The sequence below is a fragment of the Cavia porcellus genome, unplaced genomic scaffold (genome assembly GCF_034190915.1).
Source record: "Cavia porcellus strain 051 isolate PalLab524CR breed Dunkin Hartley unplaced genomic scaffold, mCavPor4.1 scaffold_21, whole genome shotgun sequence".
NCBI classification, from domain to species: domain Eukaryota; kingdom Metazoa; phylum Chordata; class Mammalia; order Rodentia; family Caviidae; genus Cavia; species Cavia porcellus.
The window spans coordinates 8,529,440-8,547,679 of record NW_026947504.1 but is presented as its reverse complement, the minus strand read 5'-3'; the positions used below and the strand labels follow the sequence as shown (position 1 = coordinate 8,547,679).

Here is an 18,240-nt window from a genome sequence, read left to right as displayed (position 1 = left end):
GAATGCTAGAGATATTTACGTAAAAAGCTACCCAGAATTAAGATATTATATTCTTCAAAGGAGAGTTCACCTTTTACTCTCTTAGCTTTAAGGGGCCCTATCTAATGAAATCACCTTTTTCCAAATAGGTACTGGGCTTAGTCACACTTTGTGCTTTGAAGTTCTGATAAGCACCCAGCCCTGCAGAATTTTCAAATGAGAACTTAGTATATTATCTATAGCTTTCCCAATGGCAGGTCCCAAACAATAATATTTACATACACAAACTTTACTCTTTTTTTCCACAAATTTCACATATTTGTTTGTATTTGTTTTCACTTTTATCTTTTCCTTGCTTTAATGTTTAAACTGCGGAAAAGCCAAAATTAGATCTTGAGAACAACAGCTGGCTAATAATTTCCCTTTTATTTCATTATATAGTTAGGAAAAAATAACTCAGGGGAAAATTCAAGTACTTAAACTGAAGTAGAACAATACTTCAGATTTAAAAGTAACCATATTAGATTAGAAAGCAAGCTCTTCAACTGCTCCTTTTCTGTGGAAAGCTCAATAAAGTTGTCCTGTAATATATCCATATGTATTTTCTAGTTAGAAATCACATGGTCATCATATGTGTTTTGCTGAACACAACACAGAACAATTATAATTCAGTTAAGTTTGTTTCTGTTCCAAACTATTAAAGTACAAAACAATACATATTTCATATAAATGCAACTTTGGCATGATTGAAAAATTAACTCAAAATACTGAAGTTTATACTAAAGAGCAAAATAAAAGAATAAATATCAAACAAACATTATTTTGTGGATAAACTCTGGTCACACAAAGACATACAAGGTAAAAGAAATCCAACATTAACTTATGATCATGATGAGAAAGGACAGTCAATATTTGGAAGAAATTTTGAACTTGTTTGAAAGGCAGGGAAAAACTTCAGGAAGACCAAAGGAAATTCACACAATAAACTAAACTTGGGGTTGAGGATGTAGCACAATAATATAGCATGCATGAGGCCCTGGAATTCTGTCCATATCCTAGCACCACAAAACCCAACCCAACCCAACCCAACTCTAAAACTGAAGACACTACAGTTAGCCTTCTATTATAGGGCAAAAGTAAGGACCAGAAAAAAAATACACAATGTCCTAACATTTCTCTGTTCTTTAGTGGAATTCAAGATTTATTTCATATTATCAGTATTTTCCCTAATGGGGTAAAGAAAGCAGGGATATAACAGGGTTTTGTTTTGGTTTACTTGTGTGCCTAACTGAACTCAGGGCCTACATGCATAAATGATTAGCCATTGAGCTATAAGTTTAGACCCCTACCAGTTTTAGTAAAAGGGATGACAAACTATACAAGCTTATCATGTTATCATTTATAAAAGAATTATTTTTAAAATTTAATAGTTTTATGATATACAATATGCCAGATATGTAGAATGCAAATAACAAATAATCTTTAGCATATGTGTGGTGCACACAATAGAAATAGATCACAATTTTAGTGTACTAATATTTTAATGAGGTGCATGCTTCTTACAGTGTAAGAGGAATATACTCAGCTTTATGCTTTTGTTTCTTCAGGGGGTTTCACTTGATAGTACAGTCAACCAGTAATGTCCTGTAACCATAAAATATTTCAGGTGCAGTATAGATCAAGAGTCGAATGTATGGTTAACATTCAAGAAGTCCTGAGTTCAAACCTCAAAATTAATAAAATAAAATAGAGAATTTCCAACAGCCTTGAAAAGATGAAGTTATATGGTAAACAAATAGTATAAAAACAATTTTAAAAATTTCAGAAGACATTAACTGGAGTAAAATAAAATTTGTGACAGTCTTACTATGTAGTATTCATTGGTGTGGGATTCATTATGTAGCATAGGCAGGAAAAAGATGCCTAATTTTCAAATACTGAGCTGTAAATTTTATATTACTTGAATAATTCATAGTTGTGGAAAGATTATTCACCAAAAGAATGTAAACTACCTAGAGAAACCTTAATATCCAGCACTAATAAAAATTCTAAATACTAAAATGCAGGGAACAAGTCCAGTGCTCTGAAGAACATGAATAAATTTGAAAGAGTAGTTTCAATGTTTACATTACAACACAATTTCTTAAGAGAAAAAATTATAATGGGAACTTTGCCATAATTAATGAAATTTACTTAACAAATACTGTAATTAACTGAATACAGAGCTGTTCCTGCAGGTGGGGTTGTCCCTAAGTTCTCCCCCAGTCTCCAGATCCGCGAGGTTGGGGAATAGAGGCTTCAGGAATTTGAACTCACCAGTCCCAGAGTCTCCAGTGAGACACACCTCATACTGGTAGCTGTGGGCCAGCGTGCCCGCCCCGCTGACGTCCAGCAGCTGGCCCGGAAAGGGGCCCTCGGGCGCAGGGCAGCCAGGCAGCGCGGCCCGCCCGCTCCTCCCGCACAGCCTCAGCGCCACGAAGAGCAGCAGCCAGCACAGGAAGAGCGACGACACCGAGGCCAGCGCCACCACCAGGGGGCCGGTGAGCGGGTCGGCCTGCGCGCGCTCGGCCGCCGCCTCGGGCCCAGGCAGGTGCGGCTGCGAGAAGCCGTCCACCAGCAGCACGTGCAGCGTGACGCTGGCCGACAGCGGCGGCTGGCCGTTGTCCCTGACCAGCACGAGCAGCCGCTGCCTGGGCGCGTCGCGCTCGCCCGGCGGCCTGGCGGTGCGCACCTCGCCGCTGTGCGCCCACACGCTGAACAGCCCGGGCTCGCTGGCCTGCAGCAGCTGGAAGGACAGCCAGGCGTTCTGGCCCGCGTCGGCGTCCACCGCCACCACCTTGGTGAGCAGGTAACCGGGCTGGGCGGCGCGGGGCAGCAGCTCGGTGCAGGGCGCGGACGCGTTCTGCAGCGGGTGCAGCACGAAGGGCGCGTTGTCGTTGGCGTCCAGCACGCGCACGCGCACGCGCGCCTGGCCGCTGAGCGGGGGCGCGCCGCGGTCGGTGGCGCGCACGCGGAACTCGAAGGCGCGCAGGGCCTCGTAGTCCAGCGCCCGCAGCGCGAACAGCTGGCCGGTGTCGGCGTTGATGGACACGAGCGAGGCGAGGCCCGGGAGCGGGTCGTGGGGCGGCGGCAGCAGCGAGTAGGTGAGCTGGGCGTTGGTGCCCGAGTCTGAGTCTGTGGCGCTGACGCTGCCGATGTGCAGGGCGGGGCTGTTGTTCTCGGGCACCGAGAGGGTGTAGGAGCTTTGGGTGAAGGTGGGGGCGTTGTCGTTGACGTCGGAGACCAGCACGGTGATGGTGTGCTGGGTTTTCAGCCTGGGCGTCCCCAGGTCGGTGACGGTGATGGTGATGTTGTACTCGGCTCGACTTTCTCTGTCCAGTGGTCCTTCTGTCACCAGGGTGTAAAAGTTCTTGAAAGAAGGCTTCAAAAAGAAGGGTACATCGTTTTGGATGGAGCAAACCATCCTACCATTGTCTCCAGAATCTGGATCAGACACACTGAAAATGGCAACCACAGTTTCTGGGGCGTTTTCTGGAACAGATGTGCTGAGCGTGGACATGGTCAGTTCAGGGGCGTTGTCATTCACATCCAACACCTCTATAGAGACAGAGCATTTCCCCGAGAAGCCTCCACTGTCCGTGGCTACAATTTCCAGGCTATAGTACTGATTTTCCTCAAAATCCAATGTGCGTTTCAGACGAATTTCTCCTGTCATTTCATCTATTACAAAGGGCTGGGTAACTTCGTCGCCATGAAGTAAAGTATAGACTACACTCCCGTGTATTCCTGCATCTAAATCTCGGGCAGACACAGTGACAACAACAGAACTGAGCGCACTGTTCTCAGGAACCTGTGCCTCATAGAGCGACTGTGAAAATTCAGGGGCGTTATCATTGATGTCCACGACTTCAATGCGTACTGTCGTGGTCCCCGACCTGGGCGGGTCCCCACCATCCACAGCTGTGAGGATTAAACTAAGCTCGGGCTGATCCTCCCTGTCCAGAGCTTTATCCAGCACCAGCTCTGGATATCTCCTGCCATCCCCGCGGTTGTGAGTCACCACATGAAAATGGGAGTTGGGGCTGACCGTGTAGTTCTGAACAGTGTTGCTCCCTATGTCAAAGTCCTGGGCTATTTTCAGAGGAAACACGGTCCCTGGCTGGGCACTCTCTGGGATTTTAAGGAGGGTTTCTCTCTCTAAGAACTCTGGAGAATGGTCGTTTATGTCTGTGAGTTGCAGTTCGACTTGAAAAAACTGCACGGGGTTTTCCAGTAACAGTTGGAAATGCACCACACAGGGTTCTGTCGCCCCGCACAGCCCCTCCCGGTCTAGCTTTTCACACAGAAGCAAATTGCCAGTCTGTACATCAAGCTGCAAGAGCTGCCTGGTTCCTCTGTAATGGATTCGCGCGCCTCGAGTGGCCAGCTCCCCCACCCTGAGCCCCACATCTTCTGCCAGGTTGGCCACCAGGTAGCCACTTTCTGTCTCTTCTGGCATCGAATACCTAATCGCCTCAGAGCCAGCCTCCCACACAAACAACAGCATAACAAGAAAAGCAACTTGCCTTTTGTGCAGCGTTTTTGCTGGGGCAGTCTCCATTGTTCAGCCCCGGTCCAGAAGATGCAGTTTCTCCACCTCACTGTACAATCCACCCAGATGATTTGGTAAACGACAGTGAATTAAATCTGGACGACTGACTTGCATTTAGAACGGTTCCTTCTCTGATGATCCCTTCTCTAGATGCCATCTAAAATGCTTTCAGGAAGCATTCAGAGTTCTGATTGCCTGCATAATGGCGAACTGGGTATTCGCCTAGCAATTCTTCGCTCTGTTATCCTGCAGCGCCACCAGGCGTCCTCATTTAGTATTGTATAGTATTTGGTGTTTCATTCTACTTTGAATGCAGTACTGCATTAACATCCTCTAATTCACAGTGACACCCTATATAGCAACTCCAGTTCTTAATGTTTGTGGTATCTAAAACACATGTCTGTAGAAATTTTTCAGTGAAGGAGTACTTTTGAGACCATCCAAATGTTGTTAATCTCCATAATTACTACTTTTGAGGACATTAAAAACTTTTTTGTTTTTTATAATTTCATTGTATTACCAGCATGGTATTTAAAAGTTCAGGCTTCATAAAAGTTACTTTTATGTTGAAACATACCATTTATATTGAAAAGGATACAAATAATTCTACAAATCAATGGATTTTCACAAAATTAACAATACTATTAAGGTAACATAGATAAATAGATCTGCAATAAGCCCTCTCCTGCTATTGTCTGCTTACTACTGTTCCCTCAAAAGCTAACTAGTTCCCTGAATTTTATATTTAGTGTTTTCTTTATATTTTTAAAAACATTTTAAAATAGAGTTACATATCACTCTACTGTGTTTGTCTTCTTTTACTCAGTAGTATGTTAGGAAAAGGATCTGAGGTATGTTGGCATAATTTGTTTTATTATTACCTCTTTGTATGAGTGTATTTTGTCCACATAACATGACTTTTTGGTATAGGTTTTTAGTTGTTGAATATTGGGGTTTTTCCCAGTTTTGAACTTTTTTGTTTTGTAGCACTGCTCTGAGGTCTTACTCTCTTCTTTTGATGACTACATGTAGGTATTTATGTTGAATATATTCATAGGAGTTCAACTGATGTGTAGTAAGTCGTATATAGGCTTTTGGCACCAGCAAATATTGTGAAAGAGTTTTCCAATGTACTGTACCAACACTAGCAAAGTATGAGAGTTCCAGTTACTCCATATGCTTGACAACATTTGGTGCTGTCTTTTCAATTTTAACTACTCTACTGTGTGTTGATGTATTGTAATTTTAATTAGCATTTCCCTGGTAATTAATGAAACTATTAAATTGCACACTTAACTTGTCCAAGTTTGTGATGTGCTTTTCAAATGTTTTGTACACTTTTCTTTGTGGCATTTACCCATCTGCTTGTTAATATGTAAATGTTTCTTCAGTATTCTGAGTATAAGACTTTTCAGATGCATGAATTATAAATACCTTTCCCCACTCTATACTATTGTATTTTTACTCTATACTATTTCCTTTGATCAATAATAGCTCTTCAGTTTCTTGTGATTTGTCAGTATTTTCTCTTTTGGGTAGCACTTTTATACTCTATTCAAGTTCCTGCACTCCCTAAAGTCATGAAAACATTTTTATATGAAATGTGAAAGATTAATAATTTTGAATAGTATTTTTCATATTTAAAGGTATACGCAACTAAAAATTCAAATTAACATTGTTAATATTTTCAAATTCTCCTCAAATGTCTGTGTGCTCTGTATTGAAAAATGAGCTATTCTTATTATTTCCAAAGTGTCATTATTATCAAAAATTAGGTAGTCACAGGTTTTCTCAAGTATTACATTTTTATCTGTTTAGCCTGCAATATCATATTGTCAAAACTAATGCACCTTTATCATGTTATATTATCTGAGATGTAAGTCTTCCATTTCAATTAAAAATAGGTTATTTTGTTTACTTATTTATTTTTGTCACTGGGAATCAAACTCTGGACCTTCTGCTTACCAGGCAGACACTGTGCCACTGTGTTATGTCCCTGACCCAAAAATAGGTCCCTTTTAAAGAGCAGCTTTTGATTCACCCAAGAAAAGGTACATAGGTTTCCTATATGTTTCTGTCCCCTATATATACATCTCTCCATATTGTCAACATCTTCTACCAGAATGACATATTTCTTACAATTCATGAACATACATTAGCACAGCTTTATCCTCAAATGCATAGTTTATGCTAGTGTTCACTTTTGGCAGTGAATATTCTATAGGTTTGTCCAAATTGAAAAAAGCACATTAAAATTCACATTTTAAGTAGCAAACCAAGTAATTTAATGGTCTAAAGTATCCTATGCTCTATAAATTTATTGGCCTTGCCCAAAATACATGGAAATCATTACTAGTGTTTTTAGAATTTTACCTCTTCAAAATATCACATAGTCAAAATCATTCAGTGGGGAATCTTTCAGATTGGCTTCTGTCACATAGCAATATGCACTGAAGTTTTAAAAATGAATTTCATGAATTGATACTTCATTTGTTTTTGGTATTGAATAAAAATATTTTGTTGTCCACTAAATCACAATTTTTCCATTCACGTACTGAAGTTCATCTTGGTTGCTTCCAAGCTTTAAAAATTATTAATAAATCTACTATAAACTTCCCTATGCAAGGTTTTGGGTGGAAGTAAGTTTTAACTTCTTTGGAAAAATACTAAGGAGTATGATTGTTCAATCACATAGTAAGAGTGCTCTTGGTTTATCATAAAATGCCAAACTGCCTTCCAAAGTGGCAGTATCGTTTTCCCTTACACCAGGAGTTAATAAAGTTCCTTCATCTTCTCTGGATATACTTATACTAGATTTATCTTGGCCAGTGTTTTTGTTACAAACTTATTCCATTCTTTGTTTTTTCTCAGACAGGCTGTTTATTTTAGATAAAAAGGGAAGCAATAAGTTATGTAGTTCTCATACTTTAATTTTAAAAATGGAATTTTAGCTGGAGAAATTTTTCTTACATTGAGTCTTAGTTAGACTTGTGTGTGTAGTTCCTTTTAGAAATAACAGAATAGAAATTAAATTTAGTCATTTTTACACAAAACAGTAAGTCCTTACACTGATCTTTTTTCCTCACCTTAATAATTACCAAAACACATCAATAATAATAATAATAATAATATTAACAACAACATGGGAATTTTAAATAACAAATATGAAAAGTGAAAATAATCCCAAGTTTTTCAGAACAATTGTTAAAATGTTTATTTTAAAATCCTTTCACTGAAAGATAGCAAAAATGAAATAAATTTAATATTTTTTAACAACTCAATGCCATAATCAGTTTAGTTCCACAACAAAAGCAACAGAAATCTGTGTGTATGTCCAGAGACAGAGATGTGGAGAAAAGGAAAAGAGAATTCAGAGACAGATGATAACTTTTTGCTTAATTCCTAGAAATCTTTGGTTTTTTTTTGGAGAGAAATCTCTGGAAAGTCACAAGTTAGGAAAGTCTTAGGCTACCAGTATACCACAGCAGAATCCACACAGCTTCCTGAAATATAAGATTAGTGTCATAACTCCCTATGGGGATTTGATTCCACCAATAAATAAGGTTTGTAATTCTAAGCTCATCCTTTGGAACACCAGTCTGATCACCTGGTTCTTCCCCAAGGTTCTTCCATCGAGGTGGTTGTGAGTGCTTCAGGGCGATGAGATCTGCCTGTTTGGCCTTGGCTGCCACAGGCATGGATCTACTTAGGAAGAGCTCAGGTTCTTTCCCTTCTGCTTACTTCAGACTTGGTGCCTTCAATAGCTGTGCAATACTTGTGCTGATCTGAGCCACCAGAACCACTCTGTGCTGCTGGGATCTCTCTTCTGGGGCTCTGCTCATAAAGTAGTGTTGTAGCTGTTATTAAGCTTGGGCATAGAGCTCCCGCTGGCCACATTTGACATCTGAAAGCCTGGATGTCTTCTGACATAGTCATCATCCACTTGTTGCTTCAGTTGAACTCTGTGTGCATCAGCGAGTTTGTGGCATCCTTGCTAAGGGGCAAATTGTTTCTTTTTCTTAAGACACTTTGCTTGGAATTTAAGAACTGCTGTTTGAAATATGACAGCTGCTTTATATCCTGTGAGAGATGACCTTTGTTGATGGAGCTTTTTCCTTTCTCTTTACCTTTTTCAATGCTTCTGATCAGTGTTGATTTCTCTTCCAACTCCTGAGTGCATTTCTCCACTTGCCCTGGATGAACTATTTCAAGCATACTTAACTGTAATTCTTGGGAAAGTCTCATGGCAATCTTTCAAGTTGCAACTGCAATCTGAGCTCCTTTTCTTCCTTCTGCCTATTTAGCTTTAGCAATGTCTTTGTTCATTTGGATCTAAAACTCCTCAGCAAAGCAATCACAGCAGATAGAAGCTTCTTGAGTATATAGTCTGGAAGCCTTCCAATAAGCTTGAATCAAGCAAGTTTCTTGATATATACTTTCTGCTCTCCTACTTTCTGATAGATCTTAGAGCTTAAAAGGCCAATGAGTTCCCAAATTCTTGACTAAAAAATCATGCCCCAATTCCTTATTTAGTAGATTTCTGAATCCTTTGTAGCAGGTACTTAGTCTCAGTGAAATTAAAATTTCCTGATGAGATTGAGCTATCAACGTAGAAGCTTCACAGCGTATTTCTTATGAATGGACTAGGGTTTAATAAAAACTTGGAAATAACTTCATCTAAAATCGAATATAGGACATTCCCTTCTATTCTGAGTAGATCATCACTGTTGATTTATAATACATTCTGTAGCAGAGTCATGACTGTAGATCCTACTTGAACCCTGTAAGTTTGTAGTAAATGTAAGAAATGATCACTTTGTAGTACATTCTGTATGAGTTGAACATGGACTCTCAATAGTCACAAGAGAGAATAAGTCACAATTTGGAAAAAATGTAGTAATTCATTTTTCTTCACCCTTAGGTGTATTGATAAAGCATGCTTGCAATCTTTTTCCCAAAACTAAAGAAACTTCTGTAGCTGATGGAAATATGTCCTTGTAAAATTCCTCTGCATCTTCTCCTGGCTCTTAGCCCACACAGCAATGGCTGTCTGTGTAAACTGAGAAATGGTAGTCCAACCACCCTAGAAAAATCTAGCCTGAGGTCCAAGAGGCAATACTGAATGAGGTCATAACAATATATATCTTGTTTGATTTTCTTCAACTCTGAGCTTCCTAGTGGTGGTTGTTTATTATGTCTTTTAACTTCAACAAATAACAAGACCATTCTGCTCAGGAATTTTGGCAGCTTCAGCAGCTAGAGATAGGATCCTTGAGTCTGTACCTGTTGACTTCATTTCTTGATTAGCTTCAGCCTTGATCTTTTAGGAATCACCTTTCCCTGGCTGGGCTCTTCTTCACTGCTTCCAGGAATTACTCTAATCCTAGAATCATATCCCTCCCTTCCTGACAAAGGACCCTGCTCCCACCAAGAAGCAGAATGAGTAGGTTTTTTTGAGGCTGGGTGCATCTCTACTTATCCGATTCTTAAAGGTTTAGTCTTTCATAGATATATCCCATGCACATATTTAGTCAAATATATACTTAAATTTTTTAAAAGTGTGATCTAACAATTCTGGCTCTTTCACTAGATTCCCTAACTCATTTATAACCAATGTAATTTCTGGTATATTCCATCTATTCTTACCCTGTAATCGTTTTTCCATTTTTCCCTACAGTTTTGATCTTCTTTTGGATTATTAAAATACTTTTGATTTTTAAAAGAGTGTTTCCTTCAATTAACTGTTAATCCTGTTATACAAGAAGTTACAGCATGCATCTTTGATCTACAAAAATCTAATAAAATTATTTTTTGTACTTCCATGACATTATGCTTAAAAATTTGGATCTCTTTAACAATATCTTTGCCTTTTATCTTATTGCTATTATGAATTTAAATTTCAAATATATTTTAAATCCTTTATGGAACTACCATCTTTGCCAAATATAATCAATATTTCATCAATATTTATTTATATTTATTCTTCAATTGCTTTTTATTTCTTTTTCCAGTTGTATGACCACCTTGGTTCTATTTTCCTGCTGAACAAATTGTATTTTTTTTTAGTGTAGATGTGACTGAGAGTCTCTTACGCTTTTGTTTGTCTGAAGACTTCATTTTTGAAGGTATGTTTGTGGAACAGATTTCTTGGCTGATTATAGTTTTATTTTATGACTTTGAAAATACCATTCCTTCCTCTTTTGTGTTATTATTTATATTTAAGAGCCAGCTCCCCACTTTACTGATGCTTATTTTAAAGTAATACAATGATGTGCTCACTTTGGCTGCATATGTACTAACAGCAATTTTCTATTATTGTGTGCTTGCTTTTAAGAATTTTACTCTTAGAGTTTGGTGTTGAATCACTTGTCTATGTTCTATCCAGGTATGCTATATGTTTACTGTTTATACTTAATGGAATATCCTAAAGAAGACTTTTAATCTTTAGCTTTCTTTTTTCTTTTTCTTTTCTTTCTTTTTTATTTTTTGTCTTTTTGACACGAGTTTCACTTTTTAGTTGAGACTGGCCTTGAACTCACTTTGTTGCCCAGACTGGCCTCGAACTTCCATCAATCCCCCTGCCTCAGCCTCCCAACTGCTGGCATTATAGGCATGTATCACCACATCTGGTCTCTTTTGTTCATTTTTGAAAAAAAAAAACTGTGGTCATTAAATTTTCAAATATTGGTTATTAGAAATTCTTACTCTCTTAGCTTGGTAGGATTAGAATCATATGTATCTTAGAGTTGCTCATATAACTACTTTTGTACATTTTTTTCTTGTTTCTCTTTGGACATTTATATTAGCCTGTTTTGCTTTTGCGAATCTTGTACTCATTTATGTCTATTGTGTTAATACATTTAAACAGTTTTGTATCCAATGTTATACTTGTCAGTTATAGAATTAATTTCAAAATTTCAATTCTGTAGTGAAATTCTCTTTTTATCTGTTTGTACTGTACTTTATTTTTGATGTGTTCATCATACTTTAACATCTTTGTAAGTTAATTCTAACATCTATATCATCATGTAGGCCATTTATATTGTTTTTTCTCCACAATTTTATTCTGTCACTCAAATTTTTCTTATGTGACTGGTAATGCTTTTACAAATGGCAGATATTTATGTAAAACACTGTCCAGAATCAAAATAATATGATCTTCATTCAGAAGGAATTCACATTTTACTCTGTTAGCTTAACACAGCCATATAAAATCAGGTCACCTTAGATGAAACAGGCAGTATGCTTACTGTTCTTTGCCATCCTGACATGCACCTAGTCCTAAGGAATTTTCAGTTAACAACAGGGGCTGTTTGCCACAGTCCTCTGGCATGTTCCACAACTCTAATCTTTGTAAAACAATAAAAACTTTACTCTGCTTTTCAAGAATTTTTAAGTGGATGAGACTTTTACTTGATGAAGTGCCTTGAGTTTGACAGTTGGTTCTGAGCTTCAACACTCCAGTCTGCCAAAGGCTACTGAACTTTCTCTAAGAACTCATTGCTTACTTTTACATTTGGCAAATTTCTTGGGGTAAAACTGACAACAGGATTCAGTTTTTAACCCATGGATATTCCATCTCAGGAATCTTGTTCTATTGAGTTTTAAGACCATCTGCTTGTCACTGCTTTAAAGAGATACTTTATACATCTTAGCCAATTTTTATAATTCCTTTCTGCTACCAGATAATCTATTTAATCTGGAAGCAAATTCTACCGAACACATGGATAAATTTTAACCCCACAGTTTAAAAATTGTGTGTGTGCATGCGTGTACGTGTGTGTGTGTGTTGTGGTGTGATGCTGGGCATGGCACCCAGGGCTTGTGCATTCTAGGTAAGTACTATAATACTAAGGTACACCTCCATCCTAGAAAAAGAGATTTGACAGTGGTATGGGCTACTTTGTCTTTAGTAGAATTTCTACAGAAAGCATAAACTGTGTTAAACTTACTACATGCTGTGCTTAAAAACAGCAAAGAAATTATAAAACATTCATTTATAATAAAGAAATTTGAGAACACTGAAATCAGGGCCATTGTCAAGATGTTTAATGTATATTTTCTAATTTTATTTTGTAACTATAGAATTTGGGTATTTTCAAAAGGTATGTGGATATGCCTGGATCCTCATTACTACTAAATTTGATGAATTAACATTTTCATAATGTAATCCATATGACTCGCTGCTGGGTGGATTGAATGAGAGAGGATACATGCATAGCTGTCCTATTTAGTGGATTTATTAATTTATTAGTAAAAAGACTGATAAAAATGATTAGTGCCACTTGTACCACTGGTGGTACAAGCTGCCCACGGGAACAGTCATGCTTGTAATACTAGTAGTTCAAGCTGCAACAACATGTTAAACTTCAAAATGTTGAACAATTCTATGATCTGGTGGTGGCCCCTAGCTAGTAAAGAATCACTCATACCACATAAATACACAAAGGGATGAGGTGGGTTCCAGGTGTTTATTTGGCTAGAATTATTTGAATGATTAGACAAATGGGACTTCACTGGCACAGACAAAAAATTAAATAAATTTGCATTTTCATGATGTACTGGTGAAAATTTTCACCAGATTTACTACCTATCATCACATATGAAACTTTTTCACTTAAATGGTTGATAATAAATAAGGAATACATCACCATATTTATATCTTGCATATTTGTGTTTAATTCTATTCTCCCTTTCATCTCTTCCTCGCTTCAATTTTAAAGAATAAAGGCTAAAAACTATGTTTCAAGAATAATTTAAAGTTGTCAAAGCCTTTTCTATTTTGTTATATTCTTAGTAAAATCAGTAATCCAGGGAAAAGCACAAGCACTTAACTGCAGAAGAATGAGACTTGAAATTTACAAACAAATAGTAAGTTACAAAGTAAGCTTGTTTTATACTTTGGTTTTTGAGTTTCACTGTGCAGTTCAGACTGGCCTTGAACTCACTTTGTAGCCCAGGATGACCTCAAACTCAGGGAATCTTCCTGCCTCACCCTTCCAAGTGCTGGGTGTTGTGTGCCACCATGCCTAACTAAATTACAAAGTAACTTTTTAAATTTCTCAATTCTGCCAGATGGTCAATGAACCTGTCTTATAATTACATACATATGAATTTTATTTAGAAATCATACAGTCAGTTCACTAAGCTTATTGAATATAAAACTCAAAACAATGACAATTCAGATATTCATTACTGTTCCTATCTCAGAAAAAAATAATGCTTATTTCATGCAGATATAATATCAACTGGAATGAAAAATTAAATTAACCATAACTGAAGGTTACAGTAAAGAACAAAATAGAAGCTAATTAAATATCACAAAGAAATCATTTTGGTGATAGACTGTCTACATCCAGAAAAAGGTAAAAACTCTGAGATCAACTAATAATCAATTCAACAGGATGGTTAAATTTGTTAAAGTTGTGACTCTTTATAGAAAGATGGGGAGAAGCTGCTGGAAAACAAAAGGAAATTCACACAGTAAACTACAATTTAACTTCTATTTGTAAGAAAGAAGGCAGAACAAGAAAACATAATTCAATATACAATAATGTCAAGAAAGAATAAGTTCTGAAATTTTGGTTGAACGGGATTATATTAGGGGTTGGGGATTTAGCTCAGCGGCATAAGCACCAGCCTTGCAAGCATGCAATACTAAGTTTTATCCCCAGTACCAAAAAAAAAAAAAAAGATTATATCAAGCAGTAATTTAACAGATTTATTTAGTAAAAGAAAAGGCAATATATTTTCTCTTTAAATTCAATTTAATGAGAATTATTATTAAAATTCAATTTTACCACTTATGGAACACTTAACAATGTGCTAAGTAGATAGCAATTAAAAACTAATCCCTAACATAAATAGAATTCAGAAAAGGAAAAAGGTCATAAAGGGATTAATATTTTATTGAAGTGCATGTTTACATATAACTTGGAGAAATAAGTATTCTAAATTTTTATGTTCTTAGCTACTCAGGGGCCTTAAACTGATAGCACAGTAAACTAAAAAAGGTCAAAGTAATAAGAAAAGTTTAAAACACTATGTCCCTGATAAAACTGTAAAAGTCACAGCGCACTCTGGGAAGCTGAGACAAAAAGATTACAAGTTGGAGCCCAGCCTGGGAAATTTAGTGTCTCAGCAAGACACTTACAGTGAAAAATTTTATACTCCTTAAGTTACAGTTATGGAAAGATAATCACCAAAAGATCAAATATAGAGAAAACAGATATCAGTATAACTACAAATGATAGGTGCCACTGGATATGAGTAAAACAGAAACAAATTTAGTGCCATCAGAAATACATACAGTATTCAACGGTACAAAGAATATCTTAGAAGATATCTAAAGAACAATCTTATCTCTTAAAAGGAAGGTATGGCACTTCCCTGGACGAAAATTAAACAGGAAATTCACTGAGCCAGATACAATACTTAGCTGAACACTAAGCTGTTCCTACAGTTGGGGTTCTCTCTAACTTCTTTCCCAGTGTCCACATCCACTAGGAACATGAATAAATTTGAAAGAGTAGATTCAATATTTACATTACAGCACCATTTCTTAAGAGAACAAATTATAATGGGAACTTTGCCATAATTAATGAAATTACATAACAAATACTGTAATTAACTGAATACAGAGCTGTTCCTGCAGGTGGGGTTGTCCCTAGGTTCTCCCACAGTATCCAGATCCCCGAGGTTGGGAAATAGAGGCTTCAGGAATTTGAACTCACCAGTCCCAGAGTCTCCAGTGGGACACACCTCATACTGGTAGCTGTGGGCCAGCGTGCCCGCCCCGCTGACGTCCAGCAGCTGGCCCGGAAAGGGGCCCTCGGGCGCAGGACAGCCAGGCAGCGCGGCCCGCCCGCTCCTCCCGCACAGCCTCAGCGCCACGAAGAGCAGCAGCCAGCACAGGAAGAGCGACGACACCGAGGCCAGCGCCACCACCAGGGGGCCGGTGAGCGGGTCGGCCTGCGCGCGCTCGGCCGCCGCCTCGGGCCCAGGCAGGTGCGGCTGCGAGAAGCCGTCCACCAGCAGCACGTGCAGCGTGACGCTGGCCGACAGCGGCGGCTGGCCGTTGTCCCTGACCAGCACGAGCAGCCGCTGCCTGGGCGCGTCGCGCTCGCCCGGCGGCCTGGCGGTGCGCACCTCGCCGCTGTGCGCCCACACGCTGAACAGCCCGGGCTCGCTGGCCTGCAGCAGCTGGAAGGACAGCCAGGCGTTCTGGCCCGCGTCGGCGTCCACCGCCACCACCTTGGTGAGCAGGTATCCGGGCTGGGCGGCGCGGGGCAGCAGCTCGGTGCAGGGCGCGGACGCGTTCTGCAGCGGGTGCAGCACGAAGGGCGCGTTGTCGTTGGCGTCCAGCACGCGCACGCGCACGCGCGCCTGGCCGCTGAGCGGGGGCGCGCCGCGGTCGGTGGCGCGCACGCGGAACTCGAAGGCGCGCAGGGCCTCGTAGTCCAGCGCCCGCAGCGCGAACAGCTGGCCGGTGTCGGCGTTGATGGACACGAGCGAGGCGAGGCCCGGGAGCGGGTCGTGGGGCGGCGGCAGCAGCGAGTAGGTGAGCTGGGCGTTGGTGCCCGAGTCTGAGTCTGTGGCGCTGACGCTGCCGATGTGCAGGGCGGGGCTGTTGTTCTCGGGCACCGAGAGGGTGTAGGAGCTTTGGGTGAAGGTGGGGGCGTTGTCGTTGACGTCGGAGACCAGCACGGTGATGGTGTGCTGGGTTTTCAGCCTGGGCGTCCCCAGGTCGGTGACGGTGATGGTGATGTTGTACTGGGCTGTGGTCTCTCTGTCCAGCGGGCTCTCCGTTTCTAGGGTGTAAAAGTTCTTAAAAGTCTGTTTTAGAACGAATGGAAGATTGTCTGGAATAGAGCATGTCATCTTTCCATTGTCTCCAGAATCTCTATCCCGAATTTTGAAGATAGAGACAACAGTTTCTGGAGCATTTTCTGGAATGGAGCTGGTCAGCGAAGTTATACTAAGTTCAGGGGCATTGTCATTCACGTCCACCACCTCTATCACTACTGTGCCTTTCCCAGAAAGGCCTCCTCCATCTGTGGCCTCAATTTCCACATCATAAGACTTAATTTTCTCAAAATCCAGTTTCTTCTGCAGTCGGATTTCTCCCGTGGCTTTATTGATTGAGAAAGTTTGCTTAATTTCATCTGATGGCTGGAACAAGCCATAGGAAACACTCCCAAAGTTTCCAGCATCCATATCTCTAGCTAAGACACTGAGGATTGGGGAATTTAAAGGGCAGTTCTCCAGGACCTGCACCTCATAGGGGGTGTGCACAAACTCAGGAGCATTGTCATTGACGTCCATGATCAGGATTCGAACCATGACACTGCCTGACCTCGGTGGAGACCCACCGTCCAGAGCCGTGAGGGTTAACCTGTACTCAGCCTGCTCCTCCCGATCCAGTGGCTTGTCCTGTACCATGTCTGGGAATTTCTTGCCCTCACTATGATTTCGAGTGAGAACGTGAAAATGAGAATTAGAGCTGAGTGTATATTTTTGAAGCCCATTGCTGCCCACATCCAAATCTTCAGCTAATTGTAGCGGAAATACTGTCCCTGGCTGGCTGTTTTCGGGTATTTTCAAGAGCACTTCCCTATCAGGAAACGTTGGAGAATGGTCGTTAATATCCTGAATCCACAATTCTCCTTGAAAAAACTGCACTGGCATTTCAAGAAACACTTGGAAATGCAGCACACACGGTTCAGCGCGGCCACATAGCTCCTCTCGGTCTAGTGTTTCCCTCAGAAACAAATCTCCAGTCTGAGGATCCAGCAACAAATGCTGCTTATCATCATCAAACACTACCTGGGCTAACCGGGAAGACAGTTCCCCAGTTCCCAGCCCCAGATCCTTGATCAGATGGGCTACAAAGGCGCCGCCCTCAGTTTCCTCTGGCACAGAATAATGAATAGGCTCAAGTGAAACCCGAGATAAAAACGTCATGAAAATAAAAGATACCACTTGCCTGTTTATATGAATTCCGTTTAGTTTCCCCATACTCAAATCCGAGTCTTTGTATCCAATTATTTCAGGGATTGCCCTCGCGGGCAAAGAAAGAAAAAAAAAGTTGAAACATGAAATTCTAATTCCTTGCTTGTAGGAATCACCACAAAATCGCTTTCACCTTAATTTTACTTTGATATATCGCTTCCTTCACCCTTTGATAATCCCCAATTGCTGGCAATGCTTCTTGTGCGGTTTTCATTATGTCTCCCAACACAAAAGAATACGTAAACTTCCTGTGGCTCTTTTGTGTGTGTGTTCACAATCTTAGCCTGCAGCGCCACCCTGTGTCTTGATCGAGAAAGCAATATTTTCCAATCAAAACCCCTTAGTTTTCAGTCATTTTGAAAAATGTATAGATGTGTTAAAAATTTTCCCGTTCCTTTAAATCACAGTTTATTCCATTAAGGAGCATTAACTAAAATAGCTGCGATTACAAAGTCAAAGGATATCTTGGTGTTCTACACACGTCAATGTAACTACAAAGAACTCCATTTCTTCTTTTAATAAACCACGGTAGATAAGTACATATAAATTCTTAATTTAAGCCGTAATAGTTATATCTGTTTATTTCCAAGAACTTGACCAATTTGTGGTGATGCAAAAGTTTAAGATCTGTATCACATGATTCTAAAGAAGGATTATTT

General features: G+C 39.9%; 2 protein-coding genes and 1 pseudogene across 2 annotated transcripts; all 3 read right to left on the bottom strand.

Annotated features, from left to right (window-relative positions):
• Positions 1 to 1,501: 1,501 nt before the first annotated feature.
• On the bottom strand, positions 1,502 to 5,110 carry LOC100716949 (protocadherin beta-5). Its single transcript, XM_063232244.1, has one exon. The coding sequence runs from the start codon at positions 4,577 to 4,579 to the stop codon at positions 2,189 to 2,191; it is 2,391 nt and encodes a 796-aa protein (XP_063088314.1). The 5' UTR covers positions 4,580 to 5,110; the 3' UTR covers positions 1,502 to 2,188.
• Positions 5,111 to 7,743: 2,633 nt separating this feature from the next.
• LOC100716674 (IQ calmodulin-binding motif-containing protein 1-like) lies at positions 7,744 to 10,564 on the bottom strand (annotated as a pseudogene).
• A 2,463-nt stretch (positions 10,565 to 13,027) lies between these two features.
• LOC100719634 (protocadherin beta-4) lies at positions 13,028 to 17,967 on the bottom strand. The gene has a single exon (XM_005008387.4). The coding sequence runs from the start codon at positions 17,585 to 17,587 to the stop codon at positions 15,197 to 15,199; it is 2,391 nt and encodes a 796-aa protein (XP_005008444.2). The 5' UTR covers positions 17,588 to 17,967; the 3' UTR covers positions 13,028 to 15,196.
• Between the last annotated feature and the right edge of the window lie 273 nt (positions 17,968 to 18,240).

What these genes read in the sequence shown, in the direction of transcription:
- LOC100716949 (XM_063232244.1), bottom strand. Translation starts at nt 4,579, where the DNA reads ATGGAGACTGCCCCAGCAAAAACGCTGCACAAAAGGCAAGTTGCTTTT.
- LOC100719634 (XM_005008387.4), bottom strand. Translation starts at nt 17,587, where the DNA reads ATGGGGAAACTAAACGGAATTCATATAAACAGGCAAGTGGTATCTTTT.